Source organism: Triticum dicoccoides, chromosome 7A, assembly GCF_002162155.2.
Source record: "Triticum dicoccoides isolate Atlit2015 ecotype Zavitan chromosome 7A, WEW_v2.0, whole genome shotgun sequence".
Lineage (NCBI taxonomy): Eukaryota > Viridiplantae > Streptophyta > Magnoliopsida > Poales > Poaceae > Triticum > Triticum dicoccoides.
The window spans coordinates 269206493-269229915 of NC_041392.1; the positions used below are offsets into that span (position 1 = coordinate 269206493).

The window sequence follows — 23423 nt, forward strand, 5'->3', positions numbered from 1 at the left end:
GTGCCCCAAGATTCCTGTCGGAGAAACAAGGACGAAAACGTGCATCAACCCCTATGCATAGATTACCCCAATGTCACCTCAGGAATTCGCAAGTTGAGTGCCAAAACATACATCAAGTGAATCAATAGAACACCCCATTTTCACCACGGGTATCCCACGCAAGACATACATCAAGTGTTCTCAAATCTAATACAAGTATTCAATCCAATAATAGTGAAACCTCAAAGGTAAAACTCAATTCATCACAAGAAGATAGAGAGGGAGAAACACCATATGATCCAACTATAGTAGCAAAGCTCACGGTACATCAAGATCGTTCCAAATCAAGAACATGAGAGAGAGAGAGATCAAACACATAGCTACTAGTACATACCCTTAGCCTCGAGGGTGAAATACTCCCTCCTTGTCATGGAGAGCGCCGGGATGATGAAGATGGCCACCGGTGATGGTTTTCCCCTCCGGCAGGGTGCCAGAACAGGCTCCCAATTGGTTTTTGGTAGCTACAGAGGCTTGCAGCGGCGGAACTCCCGATATAGGTTTATTTCTGAGGTTTTTGGGATTTATAGAAGGTGTTGGCATCGGGGACAAGTCAAGGGGGCCCACGAGGCGACGACAGGGCAGGGGGCGTGCCCCCCACCCTTGTGGTTGCCTAGGGACTCCTCTCCGATATCTTTTCATTCCAGTATTTTTTATATTTTCCAAAAATATTCTCCGTAAATTTTCAGCTCGTTCCGAGAACTTTTAGTTCTGCACACAAAAAAACATCACCCCGGTAGTTCTGCTGAAAATGGCATCGGTACGGGTTAGTTCTAATCAAATCATTCCAAAATCATATAAAATTATTTTAAACATGGCATGAATACTTCATAAATTATAGATATGTTGGAGACGTATCACGCCAGAACCTGAGAGCACTATTGTCATCCTCAAGCATTGTGTGTAGCTAATGTTGAGTGCATCATGACTGGATCTTTTCTACCATGAATTACAATGTTTAGTCGCTGCTTGAACTTTGGAGGTGCTCTGCATTTATGTTTTGCGATCTCAGAAAGGGCTAGCGAGATACCACTATTGTCATATTATATCATGGTTGTTTTGACAAAGTGTTGTTGTTTGTGATATCTTATTATTGCTCGCTAGTTGATTATGTCATTGATATGAGCTAATATAGTTTTTAAGATTTATTGTTGACATGGTTAGTTATAATCTTGACTGAAAACCTGGGTGTTGTTTAAGCTTATTTATGTAAACAAGAGCAAAAGAGTTCTTAAAAGTTTTCTTTTTTCACTTTCAGTTTATCAACTAAATTGCTTGAGGACAAGCAAAGGTTTAAGCTTGGGGGAGTTGATACGTCTCCGTCGTATCTACTTCTCCGAACGCTCTTCCTCTTGTTTTTGACTCTAATTTGCATGATTTGAATGAAACTAACCTGGACTGACGATGTTTTCAGCAGAACTACCATGGTGTTGTTTTTGTGCAGAAATAAAAGTTCTCGGGTTGGAACAAAACTTTGCGAGGATTTTTTATACAATAAATAAGAATTTCTGGAGCCAAGAACCACCGGAGGGGGGCACCTGTGTGGGCACAACCCACCAGGGCGCCCAAGTGGGTTGTCCCCACCTAGTGGCCCCGCAGACCTTAACCCTGATACGATAAAATCACATCTTTGGAGAAAAAAATCAGGGAGAAAGAATTATCATGTTTCACGAGACGGAGCCGCCGCCACCTCCTTTTCTTCATCACGAGGCCAGATCTGGAGTCCGTTTGGGGCTTCGGAGAGGGCGATCTTCGATCTTCGTCATCACCAACCCTTCTCCATCGCCAATTCCATGATGCTCCCCACCGGGAGTGAGTAATTCCTTCGTAGGCTCGCTGGTCGGTGAGGAGTTGGATGAGATCTATCATGTAATCGAGTTAGTTTTGTTAGAGCTTGATCCCTAGTATCCATTCTGTTCTGAGATTGATGTTTCTATGACTTTGCCATGCTTAATGCTTGTCACGTTGGGCCCGGGTGCCATGATTTCAGATCTGAACCGTTTATGTTATCACCATTATATCTATGTTCTAGATCTGATCTTGCTAGTTATAGTCACTTACTACATGTTATGATCCGGCAACCTCGGAGTGAAAATAGTCGAGACACTTCTGAGTGATGATCGTAGTTTGAGGAGTTAATGTATTCACTATATGTTAATGATTTGTTCCGGTTCTCTATTAAAAGGAGGCCTTAATATCCCTTAGTTTCCAATAGGACCCCGCTGCCACGGGAGGGTAGGACAAAAGATGGCATGCAAGTTCTTTCCATAAGCACGTATGACTATTTAAGGAGTACATGCCTACATTATATTTATGAATTGGAGCTAGTGCCGTATCGCCCTAGGTTATGACTATTATATGATGAATATCGTCCAACGAAAATCACCAATCCAATGCCTACGAATTTCTCTCATATCGTTCTTGCTAAGTTACTACTACTACTGTTGTTGTTATACTTGCTACAAAATCATTGCTATCACTGTTACTGTTACTATTGCTATTGCTACTATTATCAAAACTATCATACTACTTCGCTACATATCACTTTGTTGCAGATAATTAATCTCCAGGTGTGGTTGAATTGACAACTCAGTAGCTCCCCTTGTGTCGAATCAATAAATTTGGGTTGAATACACTACCCTCGGAAACTGTTGCGATCCCCTATACTCGTGGGTTATCTGGATTCCCAAGGCACCCAAGGGCAATATTCAAGGAAGACCCAAGCGTATAAGCTTGGGGATGTCCCGAAAGGCATCCCCTCTTTCGTCCTCAATACTATCGGTAACCTCACTTGGAGCTACATTAAGCCCTTTCTCTATGTTTTATGGATGATATTTGTTCTAAAAATATGCTTTGAGTACTAGCAATCATAGAAGAATGAATGATAATTGAGTATGTGGAGCTCTTACTTAGACTTTGTTGAAGATAAGTTGAATTGCAATTGTTTGGTGACTAAGGACATAGGTTGTTAAGTTTCAAGAGAATGCATTGTTTGAACCATAACATGTGAATTGATTGCTACTTTACCTTGATAATTTTTATAAGAAAGAGTTGTTATGATGCTAGGAAAAGTGATTGAAATTATCATTGATCAAACTTATGCACTATGCTAGCATTCACACTTCATAAATTATTTCTTTTATCATTTACCTACTCGAGAACGAGCAGGAATTAAGCTTGGGGATGTTGATACGTCTCCAACGTATCTATAATTTATGAAGTATTCATGCATGTTTATTATAAGTTTTGTACGATTTTGGTGCACTTTTATATGGCTTTTATATGACTTTCATGGACTAACCTATTGACCTAGTGCCCAGTGCCAGTTGTTGTTTTCTACTTGTTTTTTGTTTCCAGAAAATCCATATCAAACGAAGTCCAAATGCAGCGGAACTTTTTGAATATTTTTTCTAAAAGGAAAGGGACCCAGGAAATTCGGGAGAGTATCAGAAGACCCGCAGGGGCACCATAAGCCACCAGGGCACGCCCTGGTGCCTTGTGGGCCCCAGTGGCACCTCTACATGTGATTCCAGCGCAAAAATTCATATAAATACAGAAAACCCCAGAACTTCGACCTCTCCTCCGCAAGCCTCTGTATCAAGGAGATCCATCTGGAGCTCTCTTTTGGCACCCTGCCGGATGGGGAAATTATCACTGGAGGCCATCTTCATCATCCCGGCGGACTCCATGACGAGGAGGGAGTAGTTCACCCTCAAGGTTGAGGGTATGTACTAGTAGCTATGTGTTTGATCTCTCTCTTTTCCTCTCTCTCTCGTGTTCTTGATTTGGCACGATCTTTGATGTACCACGAGCTTTGTTAATATAGTTGGATCATATGGTGTTTCTCCCTCTCTATCTTGTTGTGATGAATTGATTTTTTACCATTGAGGTTTCACTATAATCAGATTGAATACTTTTATGGATTGGAGAACACTTGATGTATGTCTTGCACGTGGATACCCGTGGTGACAATGGGGTGTTCTATTGATTCACTCGATGTATGTTTTGGCACTCAACTCGTAGATTTCCAAGGTGACATTGGGTAATTTATGCATAGGGGGTTGATGCACGCTTTCATCATACTTTCTTCGTTTGATAAGAACTTTGATGTGATTCTTTGTCGCACATTAAGGGATTGTTATATGATTCAATTATGTTAGCACTGTTGAGAGATTGCACCAGTGAAAGTATGAACCCTAGGCCTTGTTATCAAGCATTGCAATACCGTTTGTGCTCCGTTTTATCACTTGCTATCTTACTGTTTTTATATTTTTCATATTACAAATACCTATATCTACTATACATACTACACTTGTATCACCATCTCGTCGCCGAACTAGTGCACCTATACAATTTCACATTGTATTTGGTGTATTGGGGACACAAGAGATTTTTGTATTTGATTGCAAGGTTATTTGAGAGAGACCATCTTCATCCTATGCCTCCCACGGATTGATAAATCTTAGGCCATCCACTTGTGAGAAAATTGCTACTGTCCTACAAAACTCTGCGCTTGGAGGCCTAACACGAGTCTACAAGAATAATTGTGTAGTAGACATCAGAGGGCAAGAGCAAGAGGATTGATAAATTTTAGGCCATCCACTTATGGAAAAATTGCTATTGTCCTACAAAACTTTGCGCTTGGAGGCCTAACACGAGTCTACAAGAATAATTGTGTAGTAGACATCAAAGGGCAAGAGCAAAAGACAACCGTCACGCCTCTCGAAAATCACTACGACTGATATCTATGCTTGTGCTAAAATTACGACATAAGTTCAGTAGCTCCTAAATACAAAAAAAAGAGTGTGTCCATCCTTTGGGGGTGAGCCTTGGATTTAGAACATTAAATAAGAGAAGTGGTTTACTTATTCAGAGTTAACAAAATCACAAAATAGTATATCTAAATTAATTATTTAATTAATGCAATATGATGTTGATGCTATGATTATGTGATGCATATGACGCACAAATAATATAATGTGCAAATATATCTAGTGTTTTATTCTTGGGTTGTTACCCCCACCCTCGAACATGAACTCGTGGATACCACCCAACACCCCAAATCCTGCCCCAGCCCTCGTCAACATCTCCAAAATATACTGTCATGTCTACCTCTCTCGCATGCAAATGGAAAATAGCAGATCCAACACACCGCGGGGATGTAGCTGTGGATTTTGAGAAGCTTACGTGTTGTTTTGCAACCTCGATTCCATGGTTTTGCATGCCGAGTACCGACTTGTGATCGCGTGCGCCAAATATGCTTAGCCCCATGCTTCTCCTCCGCTCTGGCCTCCTGCGGATGGCGCACATACCCAACTTCTCCCTCCGCTCCTCCGTCGCTCTAGCCCATGGGAGGATGGCTCACTAGCCCCGTCTTCAGCCTTACTCCTCAGCTTAGAGCGCGCGGCACGGTTAACCGTCACGCCTCCTGAAAATCATCACCCCCCACCCCTGTGTGCGTGGACGGGGTGGAGTGAGACGCTGCTCTGACATGATTTCATATCAAACGGTTGTAATTATTGGTGTACGCCGGGAAGTGCCAATTAGTGCACCTGCACTAATTAGCATTTTGGAAAGGAAAAAAATACTTTTGTTCGCTCAGAGAAACAAATAACTCCGAGAAACTCGACCCTGCCTTAACCATAGCCTGTACAGATCGCAACGCCAACCGCCGACCCGAGAGGCCGATCTCCGCCTCCCCCTAAACCGAAAGAAAAACAATGTCCGCCATGCCGCGCCTGGAGACGCAGACGAAGCCCGGCGTCCCTTCGGTAGCTGGCTGCGGCGCGGCCGCCTCCCGCGGCCGACGTCGCCACCGATCTCCTAGTCCCCCTCTCCATCGCCACAACGAAGCTGATGGCGCAGACCATGGGGTATCAAATTTAAGCGAATCGGAGGGTTCCATGACCGACAGCAGGCACCGACGCCGCCGTAAGGGTCGTGGACGCAGCAGAAGTGGCAAGAGAAGCCGCTGCCGTCGCGGTCGATCGCGTGGCAGCAGTAGCGATAGCGATGTTGACTCGGAGACCTCCTGCGAGAGCAGGAAGAGATCAAGGAGAAGCAGTCACAATCGCTCGAGTGGGAAGAAAAGCAAGGGATCCGATTTCTGCGGCTCCGGTAAACACGATCGCGCCGCCAAGGGCAATGTCAAGGCCGGCGATGAGAAGAAGGACGCGATCGAGTTTAAGAATATGTCCGCGTCGACGAAGCAGTAGCCGGCTCCGGACGACGGCCCGGGGCCGCTGGTCGGGCCACTGCCGCTGCCGCTGCCCCACGTCGATGTCCAGGTCAAGTACGGCGGCGCGCTCCGGCCGGGGGAGGGCGACGCCATGGCGCAGTTCGTGCAGCAGGGGAAGCGGATCCCGCGGCGCGGCGAGGTGGGCCTGTCCGCCGAGGAGATCCAGAGGTTCGAGGAGGCCGGGTACGTGATGAGCGGGAGCAGGCACTCGAGGATCACCGCCGTGCGCCTCCGGAAGGAGAACCAGGTGTACAGCGCCGAGGAGAAGCGCGCGCTCGCGACCTTCAACTACGAGCAGAGGGCGATGCGGGAGAGCAAGGTCAGGGACGATCTCAGGCGCCTCGTGGACAGGACGCTCGGCAAACTCGCCGAGACAGAGCATGACCCGTTCGCCATGCCTCCTTCACGTTAGGTAGCGATCGAGTAGCAACAATTTGATTGACTTCAATCAATCAAATTCAAAAATAATGACAGTTTGATTGGCTTCGCTGCACATCTTGCCCTCAAACGTAGTATCTGTAAAGTCTGCATTATGTCATCCATACTTTCAGTGTCTGCATAAATCATCGTCAGGTATTGAGCATCTTAACTGTCCCTGTTTCATTGTTTGGTACATATAGCCTCACGTTCGTTGGTTGGTGAATTAGTAGCATTTTGTGCTTGGCCTTCAGTACATGCAACATTCAGGTCAGAATCAGCACGTGATGTTTCTAGACCTACGTATTGAAGCATTACTGCACAAATGCTTCTTTACATTCATCACTCGATTCCTGTCAAAAGTTATCAGTCCAGCCGTCCAGGAGATATGAGATTTGTCAAAAGTTACCCATGGTTGCACTGAAGAAAGCTACGAAAGGATCGGAAATATGTTGGCTCTTGCTTTATTATGACAAGTTCTCTGTGAGTCTTTTGTTTCTGACAGATGTCTGTATTTGGGCTTCTATTAGCTTCCAGCTGGATGGCCCAGCGTACATGAACTTTATGCCGCATCTAGCTGCATGTCTTCTAGTTCTAGCTGGGCTACACGGTGTACAAAATTCGTGTCAAATGCATGCCTGAAATCGTAAATTTCAAACGATCGCTTCTTCATCTTAGAAGAGGACGGTTGCTATCATATCCTTCAAAGGTTAACTAACGGTGATATCGCTCAATCGATGGACGACAAGTCTGTTCAACCCCGCCAACTGCATGTATACATCACAGTCGTCCATCTCAGTGAGTCACGACCGATGTTGGACACCTCAGTAGCACAAACCATGACTCCGAGGCAGTCCCTATTACCCTCCCCAGCCAGTGAACGACGGGGCTCTGTCAGATTTGGGGAAGGTGTTGGTGATGACAGACATTGCACCTGCGGAGGCACACACACTTATCAATGGGCTAGCACTCAGAGCATCTACAGCCGGACTTAAACGAATCTAACCCCCTAAACGCTCGCGGGCCTGCCCGGTTAGTGACTGGAATGTTCATTTTAAGCCCCTACTAATCCGTACATGCAACCACGGTCCTCATATTCTTCATCATATATCCGGTTATTTGCAGGTGATTGATGAAGATGAAGAAAGAAAGAAAAGAATGAATAAAGAAAAAGAAAAGGATGGTCAAGGATGGGCCGCGTCCTACATAGCGGACAGGCCGGGCGCGTTCGCGAGCCCTTATATTCTCTCTACATTTATCCTCAACTAGATGACCCGTTGCGCCAATGGCGCAAAGGCCGAGAGCAATGCAAGTATTGAAAGAGTGTACATAAATATATTTAAGGACTGATTGGAACACATGGATTATTCATGATACATAGTGTTGTAAGAAGCTTACGATAGATTATTTACAATGCTATTAGGAAGGAAGGTTGATAGGCAGAGATACATCTTGTGCTCACTAATTTAGTCTCAGAAGAGTAAAGTAAATGAATGTATGTTCATAGAGAAGGTACTGAAAAGAAGAACCACAGTGGGCAAAAGCAAAGATGCAACATAGATAAATAAGCTCAACGCATCAACATGGATTTCATACTTATACATGACCATAGTGCAGTTCAAAAAGGAAAAAAAATCTAAGGCAAAGCTATAAACAAAGAGCTTCGCATCTTATTCAGCCAGCATAGGAGAATAAACACAACAGCCACAGAACCAAGTCGTAATGGTGAAGCTATACATATACAGCTTCACATGGCATCAGACAGCTTAGCAGGCTGAATATGATGCTCATGGGGATCGGACATAGTGACCGTAGTCGTCGTCCATGTCTTGATGACAATCATCAGCTGAATCTTCATCAGAATGCCCCTATAGAATGGATCAGGCACTTCATCATCTGAGTACATGCCTTTTTCCTCTAGGAACTGAGATGTTGTGGTTGCAGTGTTTTGAAGTGCGACCACTACATCGTGAATCTCCATGAGAGCCTGCTTCAGATTAGAAACAGACATTGAGGCAGCAGGGTCCAAGGCTAATGCCAGCAAGGCCATGAATTTTGTTTGATGTAGCACACACTTCCTCCACATAGTTGTATGCTTCTTTAGTTATCTTGTAGCTTATTTACATTGTTTTTAACAAGCAAGACACATAGGTAGAGATGCATCATATAGACACCTTTGAATTTGCTATATATAATTGGTAGTGTCATGACGAATATGTAGTAGTACCAATACAACTGAGGGGATACATCAATATTAGTAAGTCCCTGATTACATTTAGTATACGCGGCAATGAAAAGATGCGTATAACATAGATGCTTACTATAGTCTAAGGCCCGTGCATGTCTTAATCTTCAGAGCAAGAACAAAAGGGTTAAGAAATCACTAAAACTAAATCTGGACTACGCTGCAGATGAAACAATGGTATTTGCTTTAGTGGTCACATAGGCATGGCAGTTAGGTTAGATGCAGCAAAGGTAATTAGAATTTAGAAACAGTCTTTCATTCTTTCTAGGCGTTGTTCTACTTACCATAAACAAAAAGGTTGGAAATATAGATTGATTACATAGGCAAGCAGTGAGCTGGCGCTGACGGGTACCCTCCTTAGCTACAGCTGCAATCACCACAAAGTGGGGCTTCATGAGGGCAAATGTTCTCCTTAAAACCCGGTACCAAAGCTCTAAGGAAGACTGCTTTGCACCCTGTCAGCACCATCTGAGGTGGTGGATCTGTAAGAGAATCAACAATATGACAGGAAATGCTATCAATTGCAAGATCAACATATGTCTTAATTTGCTTACGATCTAATAGAGTAATCAAATAAAATCTCAGGTAACCACCTACAGAAAACAAAGGGCATTTAAATCCTGAAACCTGAAGATGTTAGATATACATGGTGTTCTGCCACATATACCATGAAGGAAAATAATAGCACAGAAGTAGAAGTTATATTCTAATGCAATACATGTACTTTATGTGTCCTGAAAATATAAATAGAAAAACAACATGGCTGAGAAATATACACCGTGCACGTTCAGATATTCATGCTTAAAGGAAGTGCAAGGTATACTATGGAATCACACAGCCTAAATCCATCTTCGTCTAGAAGACTGCATCAATAACCATACATCAAGAAATTAATGGAAAGGGGGGTTTGCCCGGACGACAAAAAATTGTGTGACAGGCGGCATTGAGTTTTTATATTTCCAAGCCAAAATATATTACAAACAAAAACATTAGAGACAATCGCCATGAAGAACTAAGCATCTATATGGAGTGGGGTGAGAGATGGACCCTTCAACATTTCATTGCCCACAGTTATCCCTGAATGACATGCATTCATTCTTCATCCTGGAAGCACCGCTGCTGCACCAAGTTGTCAAACGTCAATGATAAATCAAATACATATTTATAAATAAGACTGTTTAGATATGTTGATCCGGCAAAATAATTAAATGGATGGTCATTATTAGGAATGCTTCTTGGGGCCTGCTAATGAATGGAAAGCTATAGTACATAGGAGTCTAAATGCTACAAAAGATTCTTTCTCTGGGAACATCAGATTGCCACAAATGTATACTTTTTTCCTTCAGCCTGCTTATGTTCTGGTATTCATGACAAGCAAGTGACCTGCATTTTCACCCCTAGTGTGGTACCATTTTTTATCAGCTATATTAAAAATGAACTATGTGGTTAGGCTCATGATTGCCAAGAACAATTACTACCTTGCTAGTGTGACTATCGACCTATGACAGACCAAACTATACTTTAGTTGTTTCTGTTTATCTAGGAACTTTAGGTATTGCATTTGCGATAGACAGGTATTAATAACCACATAAGATTGACAAACAAATATAATATCTTGGCTGTATCATACATTTTAAAGGTTAGGTACCTAGCAGCATTCTAATGGGGAGTGCTGATTTTGATCCATTATCAGGTGATTCAAGAGATTCCTAAAGAACCAAGACCATACAGTTTGAGACCAACAAAGCAGTACAAAAGAACAAACAGAAGGTACCTCTCGTGGTAATGTCTTGGTATGCCGTCGATTGGTGGCACTCGAGTTCGAACAATTCCATCTCTCTGCATAATTGAATACATCATTTCAGCTAAACTGAGCATGTTTCAGAAGCCCAGGATGCTGTCACCAAGAGCATCCTTTTGCAGTTCACGTCATCGACAAAATATCAATATTCCTTTCTCTTTCAATGTATCGTCAGGTAACCTATCTTATTTCCCCAAACTAAGATTGTCTGACTACCTTGCTATCGCCTACTAAAGGCACTGTTATGTGGATTTAAACGAACTGCCTGCAGTACATAAAAGTTATATCAACTCACATACAAAAAAACTTAAATATCTATTTCATGAATACATTAATATTTCCCTGGAGTAAAAAACCTAAATAACCAGTTCTAAATTTAGCTGAAACTTAAACTGAGTTACTGAGTCACTCATTGTTCTGTTCATAGCTTTTAAACCACTTAACCGATCTCAGTAAATAAACTATTTTAAGATACCCATAGAGAATTTCCTACAACTTTATTTAAGGTGATTGGGACTGAAACTGTCTCTAACTTGGTTGAACATAGGTAAATAGATCTTCTCACAGCCTCGCTATTACTAAACAGTAGCACCTTTTCTGGCCTAACTCCTAAACTACCAATCAAATTTCAGTGAAACCAGCACCATTGGAAACATAAAAACAAGAGCTACAACTGTTGTTTTAGGAGTAAATTGAAATTCCGCACAGATTATGCCCATAATTTAAAAGAAACTTAGTGCTAAAATATACTACCTAGCAGCTACGAATCTGAATATAATTCTGCCTTATCTCAGCACCTGCTTGTGTTTGCCACAGGAGAAAAGAAACAAAATACGGACATCATCTGCAGCTTGCTGTGAGCAGATGCCAACTCCAACGGGGCTGAACCCGGGCTTCGTCTTCCTCCTTGCTGGTCTGTGATGCAAGCTTACATAGGCAAGCATCTAAGTGTTACAAATATACTTGTGTATTTCTACAGGGAGGCAGACCTAAAGTTTTTGTAGACATGCACATAATTAAGGGAGGTTTATGGCTGATTCAGTTCAAGCAAGTCGCCTTTTTCCATACTTGTTTAGAAGTGTAAATACTTGTTTAAACGTTACTACAATCCTCAGGGGAAATTAGCTATGCAAACCAAAAAGATGACAAATTTAGAAGTTTGTAGTTATTACCAAAGCAATCACCAGAAAGATCAATTTGTATGTACTGACAATTTTAGAAGTGTGTAGTTATCCTTACTCGGATGTACAGACAAGAACAACTGAAAGGCATCGCTATCCCATGAGAACCAATCAGTGTGCTTTGTATGATAAAAATGAAAGACTGCAACTTTCATGACTAATGTCCGATATGACAAAAACCAGTCTGGAATTTGGTTGTTCGTGGGCTCCCCTGTTTTTTTTGTCGACCTCAGCCACGGATCAGTCCCCACGACACACCCCATGGCACAGAGATGATACCTGCATATGGCAAAGCGAACGAATCAGCACATGGCATAGGCTAGTAGCTGCAAAAGCCAATTGCTAAAGGAACCCACATTGGGCTCCCCTGATGTGCAGCTTCACTACCTGGTGCAGTCCATTACTGATGTTTGCCGCATTTCTTATAAAAGCATCTTGGATGAAAAATCCACTGGTTTGAGCGCATCTACAAAGAGAAACACAATAATAAAATAACCATGAGTGGATGGTGTGGGCTAGTTCTAGTTTCTTGATCAAACTAAGATAACGGTGATGGAATCATACCTCTTATTCTGCTATGATAACATATACGCTAGATCAGTTGTTAGAATCCACACGTAAAACATCATGGAAGTTTCTTCAATATGCAAGTAGTTGGTTTGGCCTGGTACAGAAAAGTCTTTCGATTTGTGTCGTGCTCCTAAGAAAAGACAGAATATGATTAAGCATATAACAAAGTCCTATGTATTTATTTTTTTTGTGGACAAGTACTCTACTTATTCACTGACTCAAAAAATAGGACAGTATGCTTCTCAACATTTCCTTGTGTAAAGCAAAACTAACCAAATCCTCTTTTTACTTTCTTAATTGACTACAAATTCAAATGGTACATTTAAAATGTTGTTGAACCATTTCCTTTTGGCAGGCGTATGCTGAAAAAAAGTATTTGAATGTATATTTTTTGTGCACACTAATCACCACTCAGAGAATATGTTAAAAAGGCCCATATAAATTAGGGAAATTGGGACATGGTACACCAAGTAACTGCCCAGTTCTTGCTGCTTGACCTCACTCACAGGTCATACAATAAGGGAAATAAGTAGATACAGTCAAACACTACTCCTTAACCACCATATTTCACTTTGCTTAAGATTTATAATTAAGTAGAATAAACTTACAGCAAAGCAACATATCAATGAAGCTAATTAGAGCCTCTTCTTGGTAGTGGCCCATAGTCACTCATGGCATTATCATGTGATCATGTACGGAAACCCACATCCGAATAGAACAAAAAAAATCCTCCACCACCAGAGGAACCAAACCTATGAATGTATTAACAAAGAATAGGTACACATCAGATTGACCTCAAACTTTAGCTCAAAGCAAACACGACATAAAACGCAATAAAACATGGAGGCATCGTCCAATGGTCACTCATGGCATGATCACGTCTACAGAATTCCACATCCAAACAGCAGAAAAAAACATCCACATCCAGAAAGCCCAAATCTATGAATGAAGTCACACTGAATTATAGATCAGATCAACCTCAAACTTTGTCTCACAGCCTAAAGCACATTAAAACATGGTTGCATCATCCAGGCAAGCCATCTGATGGAACATGGGAAGACCTCCACATCCAAAAGAGTAATTAGCTATGAGGAAAGGGGATTGAGCTGACCTGGGTCATGGGTGCAGAGGGACTGAGAAGGTGTTGATAACCTGTTGATCCTGCAAGATGTGTGGGAATCCCACAAGAATCAAATGCCACAGGGATCTCCTCCTACTGGATCCAGTGCCAGCAAATCCCTGAGATGATGAACACCATAGGGATAGTAGGCAAAGGGAAATACAGAACAGATTAAGCGGCCGGTGTTACATGTTTACAAACAGATTGAAGAACAGGGAAATACAACAATGGCGCTATATCTCAGCAGCGCGTGACGTAGTAGTGTCGCCGCCGGCGACGGCCTCCCTTGTTTCCGTCAGGTCGTCGATAAGCCTGCACAGATCACAGGACGACGACCCGCCTTTCGACACGGCCGCACGAGCCTTCACTGGGAGCTCCTGCGCTCGGTCCCTCGCCGTCTCCCCCGTTCCGCCTGGTTCCAAGAACCTCGCCACCACCTCGGCCGGCACCATCTCCTTCTCCTCCTTCGTGCTCCGCGCCCCGCCCCACACCTTCTCGCCGATCTTGAGAACGTCTGTGACCAGCCTCTCCTCGATGAACTGGTCGAACACCATCGGCCATGTCTGCATCGGCGCGCCGGCCGCCGCCGCCGCCTCCAGCAGCGAGCTCGACCCACAGTGCGCCAAATTTCCCGAAGATATAAGATGCTAATATAAGATGGAAGCATCCAAGCAAAACTTTCATTCACCAAATGAAGTGTCTTAACTTTGGTTGCTCAGGCAAAATTTCTTGTCAGCTGTTGCATGTTCAACTGGTGTCACCAACCTTGCATATTCGTTGTCCTTTATGTTTTGCCCAGAATGCTCAATTCCATTATTGCATGATGCCACAGCTGAAGAGCTTGGCATTCTTGCGACCGTCTTACCGCCTCTGTTTACAAGCCAAGAAATATTAGGAAAGAAAATTGATAAGGCACAAAAGCAAATCTTATTTATTTGTGTCACATTTGTAGGATTAAGGTTGACATATGACTACCCTTGTCTAAATTAGAGTTGCACATGCCCAACTCCATATTATTTCCGTTACAGCTATTTACACACATAACTGAACTCGCACTCAAATGCACTGGTTTGGTGGCATGGTGTAGTGTAACAAGCAGTCGCTCAATCGTAATATTCATAGTAGCTTGGATGTGAAATTGGATACATCATTAGATTCTTCTCAAAGCAAAATTTTGAGTAATGCTACTCATATCCTAGCTAATCAAATTAGGAATGGAGATCGGTGCTACAAGGATTCCTAAATGAATCCTAGTCTCATGAAACACCTGTTATCTTCATGAAACACATGTTATCTTTAAAACCATGATACTTGGCCACAGGGAACCAAAGCAACGATCCAAAGGAAATAAAATTATGTAATCTGAAGCCAATATCAGAATGTAACATACTCATAAGCTGCCTGAATCGTTCTTGAATCTCATTCACCTTTCTACACTCTTGAATCAACATCCAACCATTTTGATCACAAATCCCAACCTCACGCCACATATCAAACTAAAAACTGCAGACATATGTTTGCTAAGGAAACTGAGATTTACGTAAAGCTCAGACTTTACTAAGAATTTCAAAAAGATCTCTTCTCTTTGTTGTCATTCCTCCTAAATTCAGAATGCATGGGTCATAGAAGAACACTCATCCTTTTAGCACAAACTCATGGGAAAAACTGGATGTGGCTTGAGGAGATGCCTCACCTTGAACCGGCGCACAGATCGCCACCGCCTAGCACGAGTGCCTTGTCCAGGGAGGAGGCCTGAGCCTCTGACGATGACATCGCCAAGCAGTCGCTCAATCATAATATTCATAGTAGCTTGGATGTGAAATTGGATACATCATTAGATTCTTCTCAAAGCAAAATTTTGAGTAATGCTACTCATATCCTAGTAAAAGTTAATAAAATAAGCAAATGTAAAAGCAGCAAATTATTCTTCATATGAGCTATAATAGGAAATCGTAATTACAGTAAAGTTTCATAACACGTTGCAGCCCAGATATATTGTTACTATGCTTTTCACACCGCATGGCTTCCTCGACCACCTTATTTGTTGATACTAAGAAATGTAAGAAGAAGCTAGAGTAGTGAAGGTTTAGATGTTGTACTGGTCAGCGAATCTACACTACACTATTTGGAAGAGAGTCGGACGGATCCAGCCATTTCTGACCAGAGACGCACCAAAGTCTGACCTAACAACCCCTCTTTTCTTCTCTCGCCTCCTCACATATTAAAAATATTGCGTATTAAATTTCTTTAGAAAAGGAAAGCTCCATGAGAATTGAATAACTTGGAATACATAAGCGACAATTAAATGCGGCATTCAACCAAGGCAAAAAATTAATGTTTTGTATGCCTTCTTTTTACTGTCGGCAAAGCCGAGAACACATCCCCAGTCACCACGGACAAAATAAAACAAGACACATTACTGAGATTAAACACCATGGCAGAGTACCATTCAGTCTTATGTGGGATTTATGCAAGTGTGCTACTGTAGTAAGAAAATAAATAAAGAGATTAATATGCAAATTGGCCTATAGTTTAAAGAATCAAACTCAAAACATAACTTCCAACCATATCTTCAGTGAAGAAATTTAACTTGAGCATAAGAGGGGAATTTATTGCTACACCTATATTCTTTTGATCCTTGCACAGTTAGTGCAGGACAGTCACTGCTTTGATTTCTTCCCTGGCCCAACTCGCTTTGAACCACCGGAGTTTCTTAATTTCAAGATGTGTATATAGACAATTTGAATGACTATATGAATTGGAAGTACATAGATAAACATATAAGAGAAGATGCAGCACCAGCACCTGTTGTTCTTGGGCGTCTGAATCTGATCATCCTTTTCTTCAGCATCAAGCGAAGAAGCATCAGCCTGAGCATCAGGGGTGGCCTGAATCGCAAAACAAAACGGATCAGAATGCAAAGATGTGTATATACAGCTAGGCTGCTGGAGCACAGGTTTACTCTGGTGCAGCAGTTTTGTTGGCCTCACCTGCTTTGTCAAAACCTAAGAAAAAAAAACCAAATCTTCTCTTCTAACTTCAAGTCGCCAATAAGAGAGGAAGCAGTTGGTACAGAATAACTGCTGCAACTACGAAAAGAAAAACTGGAAATTTTACTTATGCACAGTATAGTGCCTAGCCATCAATTGAATATAGGTGTAGTACAACAGCTCTTACAGACATTAGCACAAACAATTTGCAGGCAAACTTATACCTGGCAGAACACAACCTAAGAGAAGGCAAAATTCCACCCCATAAACATAGGCAGAATGCATATGTAAGTGCAAATCGCCATGGTTATTGGTCTATCAACCAACAACAGTTCAGAGAGACAAATGCTAGCAAGGGATTGCCTAGAATTTTCCCATATGCTCTTTTTTTTGTCCAAATAACTTCATATTTGGTGCTAAAGTTACTAATTCGTCTTGGAAGAAGGAATCCATCATGAGATGGAAAGGAGAGAATAAAATCACTGACTATCAACTGAGAGAGGGGAGAAAGGGAGTCGAGCTTACCTCGATGTTGTGTATCGTGGCGTCGAGCAAGAGTCGCTGGTGGTGCCGTCATGGAAGGAGGTGCTCCATCGACGAGCCACCACTGGTGCCATGGCATCAGAAGAGGTGCAGCCAGGGATGAGACGAGGATACACCGCTAGACTCCTTCTTCCTCTTCCCCTGTGAGATCCTTCTTTCACTCCCTCGATTCACATCTTCCCCTGCTCCCTCTCACTTGCTGCCCTCCATCCTCGGCGGATCCACGGAGCTGGAAGCTGGTGGGGCGAGGTGGCCGAAGGAGGAGGCGTGTGGATCTGGGCCGGCCGGATCAGCAACCCCGGCTCCTCCTGTTGAGCACGGAGGTCCTCATTTTCTCTTTCTCCCGCAGGGACCGATCCATGGCTGGATCGATTCGAGCGTCGCCCTTCCCTTGCAGGTCGCTGCCGCGCCCGCACGCCTCGGGTCCGGTGTGATCCGGGATGACGAGGGGGGATGGGATGCGTGAGGGGAAGGTCGCCGCTGCGCCACCATCTCCCCCCTCCTCCTCCGCCACCATCTCCCCCCTCCTCCTCCGCCACCAGAGGGCGCCGCCGCCACCATTGTCGAGGGAGTGGAGGGGATGAGGAGATTGGGAAGGCGGCTGTAGGGGGAAAAGATTTAGGGTTGGAGACTGAGGGAACGGGAGGAGAAAGCGGACGGGCGCGGGGCTCACCACGGCGCAGTGGTTTTTCCCTTCACGTGGTGCGCTGCACCCTCACGCGCGGGCGCGGTGTGGTGGTTTTTTCGCGGTGCGGTGCGTTTTTACGCCTCGCGTGTTACGGTGCGCTCGAGCGATGGTTGTGACTACCACCCCTTTCATCCTTTATAAGTTAGATATAAAGGTTTGCGGACAGCCCAGACGTATAGAGAATATATAAGGGGTCTGGTTGGGTCACTTTTTCTTTCTCTCTCATGTTCAGTCACCGAACAGACGCATCCACAAGTGTTTGAGGAAGATTTGATGATGCCGGCCGTAGATGCTTTTAAACACCACCACCAGGGCTTGTCGGTGAGACTAGGGACGCCAACAACTACAGTTGTCATCATGAGAGCTTTTCCTATTTTGACCCGTTGTTATCCCTTTTGGAAGAAGTAATATTTGTCATGTTTGCTAGACCTCTCCCCTCACTAAATCTCTAGAGTCCAGACCATATGAACGCCTTTGCCACCAACATCTTCTTCGTTGCTGCAACACTATAGGGGGCCTTTTCCCACAACTTGGATATGTTGGCATTATGCTTTTGATATTCATACCTCGGAATTTTTTGATAAAGGAAAATTTTTATTGGTTTAAAAAGCAGCATCAAGATGATATATAACACAGTGAGCACGGACCCGGTCTCTGCATAGTTAGAATTCACACATCCAACATAACTCACACATACGTGAGAACACGCCAGCAACTAGCAAAGTCATATAAGACCAAAGCTATGCGTAGGCGAGGAAAAACCCGCAAAGCGATCAGATCTACGATCGGCAAATTACAACAATGACCATATGTGTATCAACCATCTCATGACACCACATGAATGACGAGGTTCTTCAACATTAATGTCTTCGAAAAGAGACCGACACTCGGGCGCCGCCATCACGGGATCCAACCACAAGGCCAGAATCTAGGTATTCACCATGAGGAATCAATCCAAGCATACCCAAACAATACCTTCAACAAAGTAAACATGAGGAAAACATCATCATCGCCAGATATAACCACTCGGGTCTAACCTAGGCTTTCGCCCTGGAGCTCGAGACCGGGTGCTCAAGTAGCAACACAATCGAAGTCGTTCATGTGTTGTCACCACCATTTTTCCGTCATCCCAGCAACTACATGTGATGCAATCACTGCCATTACACAACCATCCATCTGCGCCAAACCGTCATCCATAATTTGCATCTTACCCTCGTAGTCAACCATCGGGTCAAAAGAGATGAACCCTCCTGAATACCTTTTGATGACCACGGCCGTCGTGGAACCGTAGAAAGTCATTGCAGTACAATTTGTTTTTTTAGGTGTCGTTGCAGTACAATTTGTAGTCACCACCGTCTAGCTGATCGGATCAGAATCATCACCACCAAGCCGTGGACTAAAGCACCACCGGTCAGCCACCGCACGCGCGGAAGGCCAGGCCTCACTCTGTGCATTTAAAAACCGAACCGAAAATAAACCGAACCGAACCAATTTTATGGTTTTTGGTTTCGGTATGGTATGAACTTTTCATACCGATTTGAACTTGATTTTTATGGTATATACCAGAAAACCGAACGGTTAAACGAATAAACCAAAGTAAAAAATAAATTTATATTTCTTGAGATGAACAACCATACAAGTTATCATTTTTTTTGTACATGAGTCAAATGCACTACTAAGTACGTAATTTTTTTCTTGTAACATAGTCATTTTTCTATTTTTAAAATGCTAAGCACGTCCATAACCATCAACAGATGAATCAATGCATGCATATATACTTATATATATATATAGTCATATACTATTTGTGTAGAATAGTATGTGTTTTGAGTCATAAATTTGCTAATTATTATTACGTCATTTCCAAATTCGCGTCAACTTTGGTTTTTATGGTATATACCGAAACCAAACTGTATTTTAATTTCATACCATATTTATCGAAGTATTAATACCGTACAAACTGAAAAACCGTATAAATCGAACCATGTAAACCGAATAAACCAAACGCACAGGGTGAGCCAGGCCAGCACCTGGACGACGTGGTCCACATCCAGCAGAGAGCCCGACCCCTGGTGCCACGTCCAATCGAATTTGTAGAAGACCACTTAGGTCGCCACGCATCACCACCCAACCCTCCATGGCTCCACATACACGCCACCACACCCACCCATCAGCTCCAAGCAGCCGCCATGTGCCTCCGCCGGGAGTAGCTGCCATGCCACCACCCAGCCCTCCACGGCTCCACACCTGCCCCGCGCTACCTGACCTCCATGAGAGCAAGTCTAGTAGAGCCCTCAAACCCTTAAACCCCTAAAAATAACTGTCTTTTTTTACAATTTTCGTCGAAAAAAAACCGTAGACTAAAACCTCTCAACCCTCAAACCCTCAATTTTTTTTAAAGGTCCAACCCTCAAACGCTCTCCCAATCCTCAAAAGGGTTGGGGAGCAAAATCTACCCCAACCCTCATTTAGCGGTTATCCTCGCGCGGGAGGGAAAAATCCTCCCAACTCCCGCGCCCACGCCCGGGACCGCCGCTGCTAGTCGCCCCCGTCGCCGGCGGCCGCCCCGTCGACCTCCCGCGCGCAACGACAACGTCGTTTATGGAAATATTCCGTTATAAGGGTTGGGTTTGAGGGTTCTAATCTTTGCCCCTGTTTTTCAACCCGTAAAAGTGCACAAAATAATTATTTTTGAACCCTTAAAACGCTAGTGAGGGTTTGAGGATTCTACTAGTAATGCTCTTAGTCCGGCGGCATCAGAGGGGAGGAGCGGCGGTACTGGTGGGGTTTGTGTGCCTCCCGTGCAGGGGCTGTTGCACCAATTAGGGATTCATATGTTGGATAGTGGTGGTATTCACAATAATCATAAACATAGTCTCTCGAGGATATGGAGTGCCCATTCTCCTGAGAAGCCGTCATCTTCAGGGCTTTGTTCGGTTTTCTTCCAGTTCGATATGTTACAACCAACTTATGTTTTTTCTCAAAAAAAAAAAACCTTATGTTATAGCTTCTCATGGTATAAAGTGGTAGGTCCCTTGTGGTGCTCTGGCTGTCTGTGTTTGGTGCGGCAGCAAATGTTCTTCCCAATTTTATTAACCCTGTACAGACCCAATCATTTTTTTTCCTGTCTTCTCTTAATTATGTGGCGGGCTTATGATGAGACTACCTTATCAACCACTGTACATGTCCTTAGTGCAGAAATTATGAAGTTCCCAGCCAACAATGATAATCATATTCGACATATGTTAATTGTCCTGTACCACACCTACTGAAAATAAGATGAATTAGGGGCTGTTTGATTTCAGCCACACCTTGCCACGCGTAACCTTAGACAAGTTTGATCAAGTTAGATAGGTGTTTGGTTCTACCCACATCTAAGGCAAGGATTTTTTTATAAGCAGTGAACCCCACATGTCATAAACACAAAAAGTGTGGCAAGGTTCCCTTAGGCAAGCCAAAGTGTGACTAACAATTTAAGCAACTCAACTAAGGCAAGTGTGGCAAGTGTGACAAAAATCATGTGACAATATATGGCAAAGATAGTCACAATCCAAACAACCCCTTAATTTCATGACTTGTTGCCAGACTTCATATAGATTGACTTGAAACGAAACCAACTAAGTGATCAGAGAATCAAATGACAGTAGCTTCACAAGAAAGCTAAACACATCAAGGTTCACCACAGATACAACTATTAACCAAGCGTTTACGACGGAAGATTCAATATTTTCACTGTTAAAACTCGCCATTGTTGGCATGTTCAAAGGAAGCTTGGAGTTTGGAAACTTTTTGATGACGCAACAACCGGCTGAAGTTGGAGACGCCCTACTGCATCTCAAACCTCTTCGCAATTATCACGCTCATGTCAAGGTACCTCTGAGCGCAATTGGTCAGGCAGGTACTTTCACCGGAGCTGAACTTGCTTCCTGGAGTGCTGGTTATGCATTTGTCCCAGCACACATTCGTCAGCTTGGTTACCATCTCACTCATCATCATCTTGTGCTTCTCTTGCTGCAGAATTAAAGAAATTCACATGAGTCCTGTTTTACCCAGTTACAAAAGATAACCAACACAGCACACTAGAACAACTCAAAATCCTACATAGTTTTCATAGGTAGAATAAGTCATCAGCTGTAAAAGCATGAACATATAGTTGTGGGCTTGTATAGTGGCATGGGGCAAACTTACGGATGCTAAAAGAAAATGAAATGGACACGGATGAAAATCTCGAACGAGGGTATGTAGTTATAAAGCATGATCTACTGGACAAGCTCAGGAATTTGTGTTACTCTTATAAAAATCAAAAGTACTAGGAAGTAGATTACAGCACCAATTGCTACTTTGACACAAAGGATGATCGCCTTGCATATTTGGATGCAAACATGTGATCAATATGTGCAATGGGATTTTCCATTAACATGTGAAAGCTAACAAGAAACAATTAAGCATGCTAAGTGAAAATATAAGTTCTTACTTCAATGAGCCCCAGAACATATATGAACCGTAAAGGCTGACTTCCTCAGAACACATGTTAGCCTATTTATTTTATAGCCATAATACACTAAAAGCCAATAAATCATAGCAGTTGTGGTATCTGCAGCAATAAGAGGGCCAAAGATCAGACGATGACAAACAAATCCGAAAATAGTCTGGCACATAACGCAACAGTTCCTTGCAAACTAACAGCTTCACTAGCAAATAGTTCCAATGCACCGGGACCTTAACCGTTGAACTATTTTACCTCTGATTAACAATGCAAACCTGCATCTAGCTTCATAATACAAGCAGTTGCAACATAGCCGAACCGAACGATCCAAAACTTAACAAGCATCACCAATCGAATCATGAACACATCCTCAATCCAAATTTGACCACAGCCTTCCACCCACATCACACCGCCCGCATGCTTACTCTAAGAGAAATTTCAGATCCACTCCACCACCAATCCCACTGACAGAGACCAGAACCCGTACGAACTAACCCGCGTCCTCCTCCGCTGTCCACGGATCCGCAACACATACAAGAGAAAATACACAGATGCAGCAGACCCTAAGCAACCGGCGCCCGCGTTCAACAATTACATTACATACGCGCACGCCCAAATATACCACGAGTAGTAGCGACACACAAACCCCAAATACCAGATTGCAATCAACATAAACGAGCTCCCATCTTACCTCCAGGAACTGTTGCAGCTCGGGGGAGGCGTCCATGGCTGTTCTCGCCGACCCGCTCGTTCTAGAACCCTAAAACCCTTGTGATTTTTGCTTGGAGAAGGAGGAGAACTGCCGAATTGGGGGACCGGAGATGCGGCCGCCGGGTTATGTATGGAGCGGGTAAGGTTAGGCTGTCCTGGTTGGGTCGCACTTTGGGTAAACTTGGACCGGGAGTAAGGATCGGACTACATCTCGGGACTTCCATCAAACTGGGCCACCTTGCCCTGGATCGGGAGCAAGGATCCAGAAATTCCTATTTGCCGCTCGTTACCGCAAGTAGTCGACGCGGATAGGCCGGCCCGTTCAAACCTTTGTGCGAATCCGGTTTGGGGGGAGGGGGGAGGGGGGTTTGGGAGAGCCTCGCAATGATCAGCACCA

The 23423-nt window shown here is 43.5% G+C and overlaps 2 protein-coding genes and 1 long non-coding RNA gene across 18 annotated transcripts; 1 reads left to right on the forward strand and 2 right to left on the reverse strand.

The window, feature by feature from the left end:
• The first annotated feature begins 5765 nt into the window (after positions 1–5765).
• Positions 5766–6821, forward strand: LOC119333450 (NKAP-like protein). The gene is made up of 2 exons (XM_037606337.1): positions 5766–5909; positions 6252–6821. The coding sequence occupies exons 1-2, from the start codon at positions 5766–5768 to the stop codon at positions 6684–6686; spliced, it is 579 nt and encodes a 192-aa protein (XP_037462234.1). The 3' UTR covers positions 6687–6821.
• Positions 6822–8225: 1404 nt separating this feature from the next.
• On the reverse strand, positions 8226–13955 carry LOC119328813. 16 transcript variants are annotated; one of them, XR_005159160.1, is made up of 7 exons: positions 13832–13955; positions 13600–13727; positions 13097–13240; positions 12483–12618; positions 12306–12384; positions 10711–12197; positions 8226–10055 (listed from the first exon to the last, which is right to left on the reverse strand). It is a non-coding gene; the product is annotated as an uncharacterized LOC119328813 (long non-coding RNA). The 16 variants fall into 16 exon arrangements; XR_005159163.1 differs by having other exon boundaries at positions 10711–11664; positions 11977–12197; positions 13600–13834; XR_005159171.1 differs by having other exon boundaries at positions 10711–11002; positions 11577–12197; positions 13600–13834.
• Positions 13956–21365: 7410 nt separating this feature from the next.
• Positions 21366–23177, reverse strand: LOC119331768 (mitochondrial import inner membrane translocase subunit TIM8-like). The gene is made up of 2 exons (XM_037604937.1): positions 23007–23177; positions 21366–21840 (listed from the first exon to the last, which is right to left on the reverse strand). Exons 1-2 carry the CDS (start codon positions 23040–23042, stop codon positions 21655–21657), a joined length of 222 nt encoding a protein of 73 aa, XP_037460834.1. The 5' UTR covers positions 23043–23177; the 3' UTR covers positions 21366–21654.
• Positions 23178–23423: the final 246 nt, after the last annotated feature.

Excerpts from the sequence above, each read along its gene's own strand:
- LOC119333450 (XM_037606337.1), top strand. The coding sequence starts at position 5,766 with ATGCCGCGCCTGGAGACGCAGACGAAGCCCGGCGTCCCTTCGGTAGCT. Across the intron at positions 5,910-6,251 it reads CTGATGGCGCAGACCATGGG|CCGGCTCCGGACGACGGCCC; the intron begins GTATCAAATTTA and ends ACGAAGCAGTAG.
- LOC119331768 (XM_037604937.1), bottom strand. The coding sequence starts at position 23,042 with ATGGACGCCTCCCCCGAGCTGCAACAGTTCCTGGAG. Across the intron at positions 21,841-23,006 it reads AGCTGCAACAGTTCCTGGAG|CAAGAGAAGCACAAGATGAT; the intron begins GTAAGATGGGAG and ends TTAATTCTGCAG.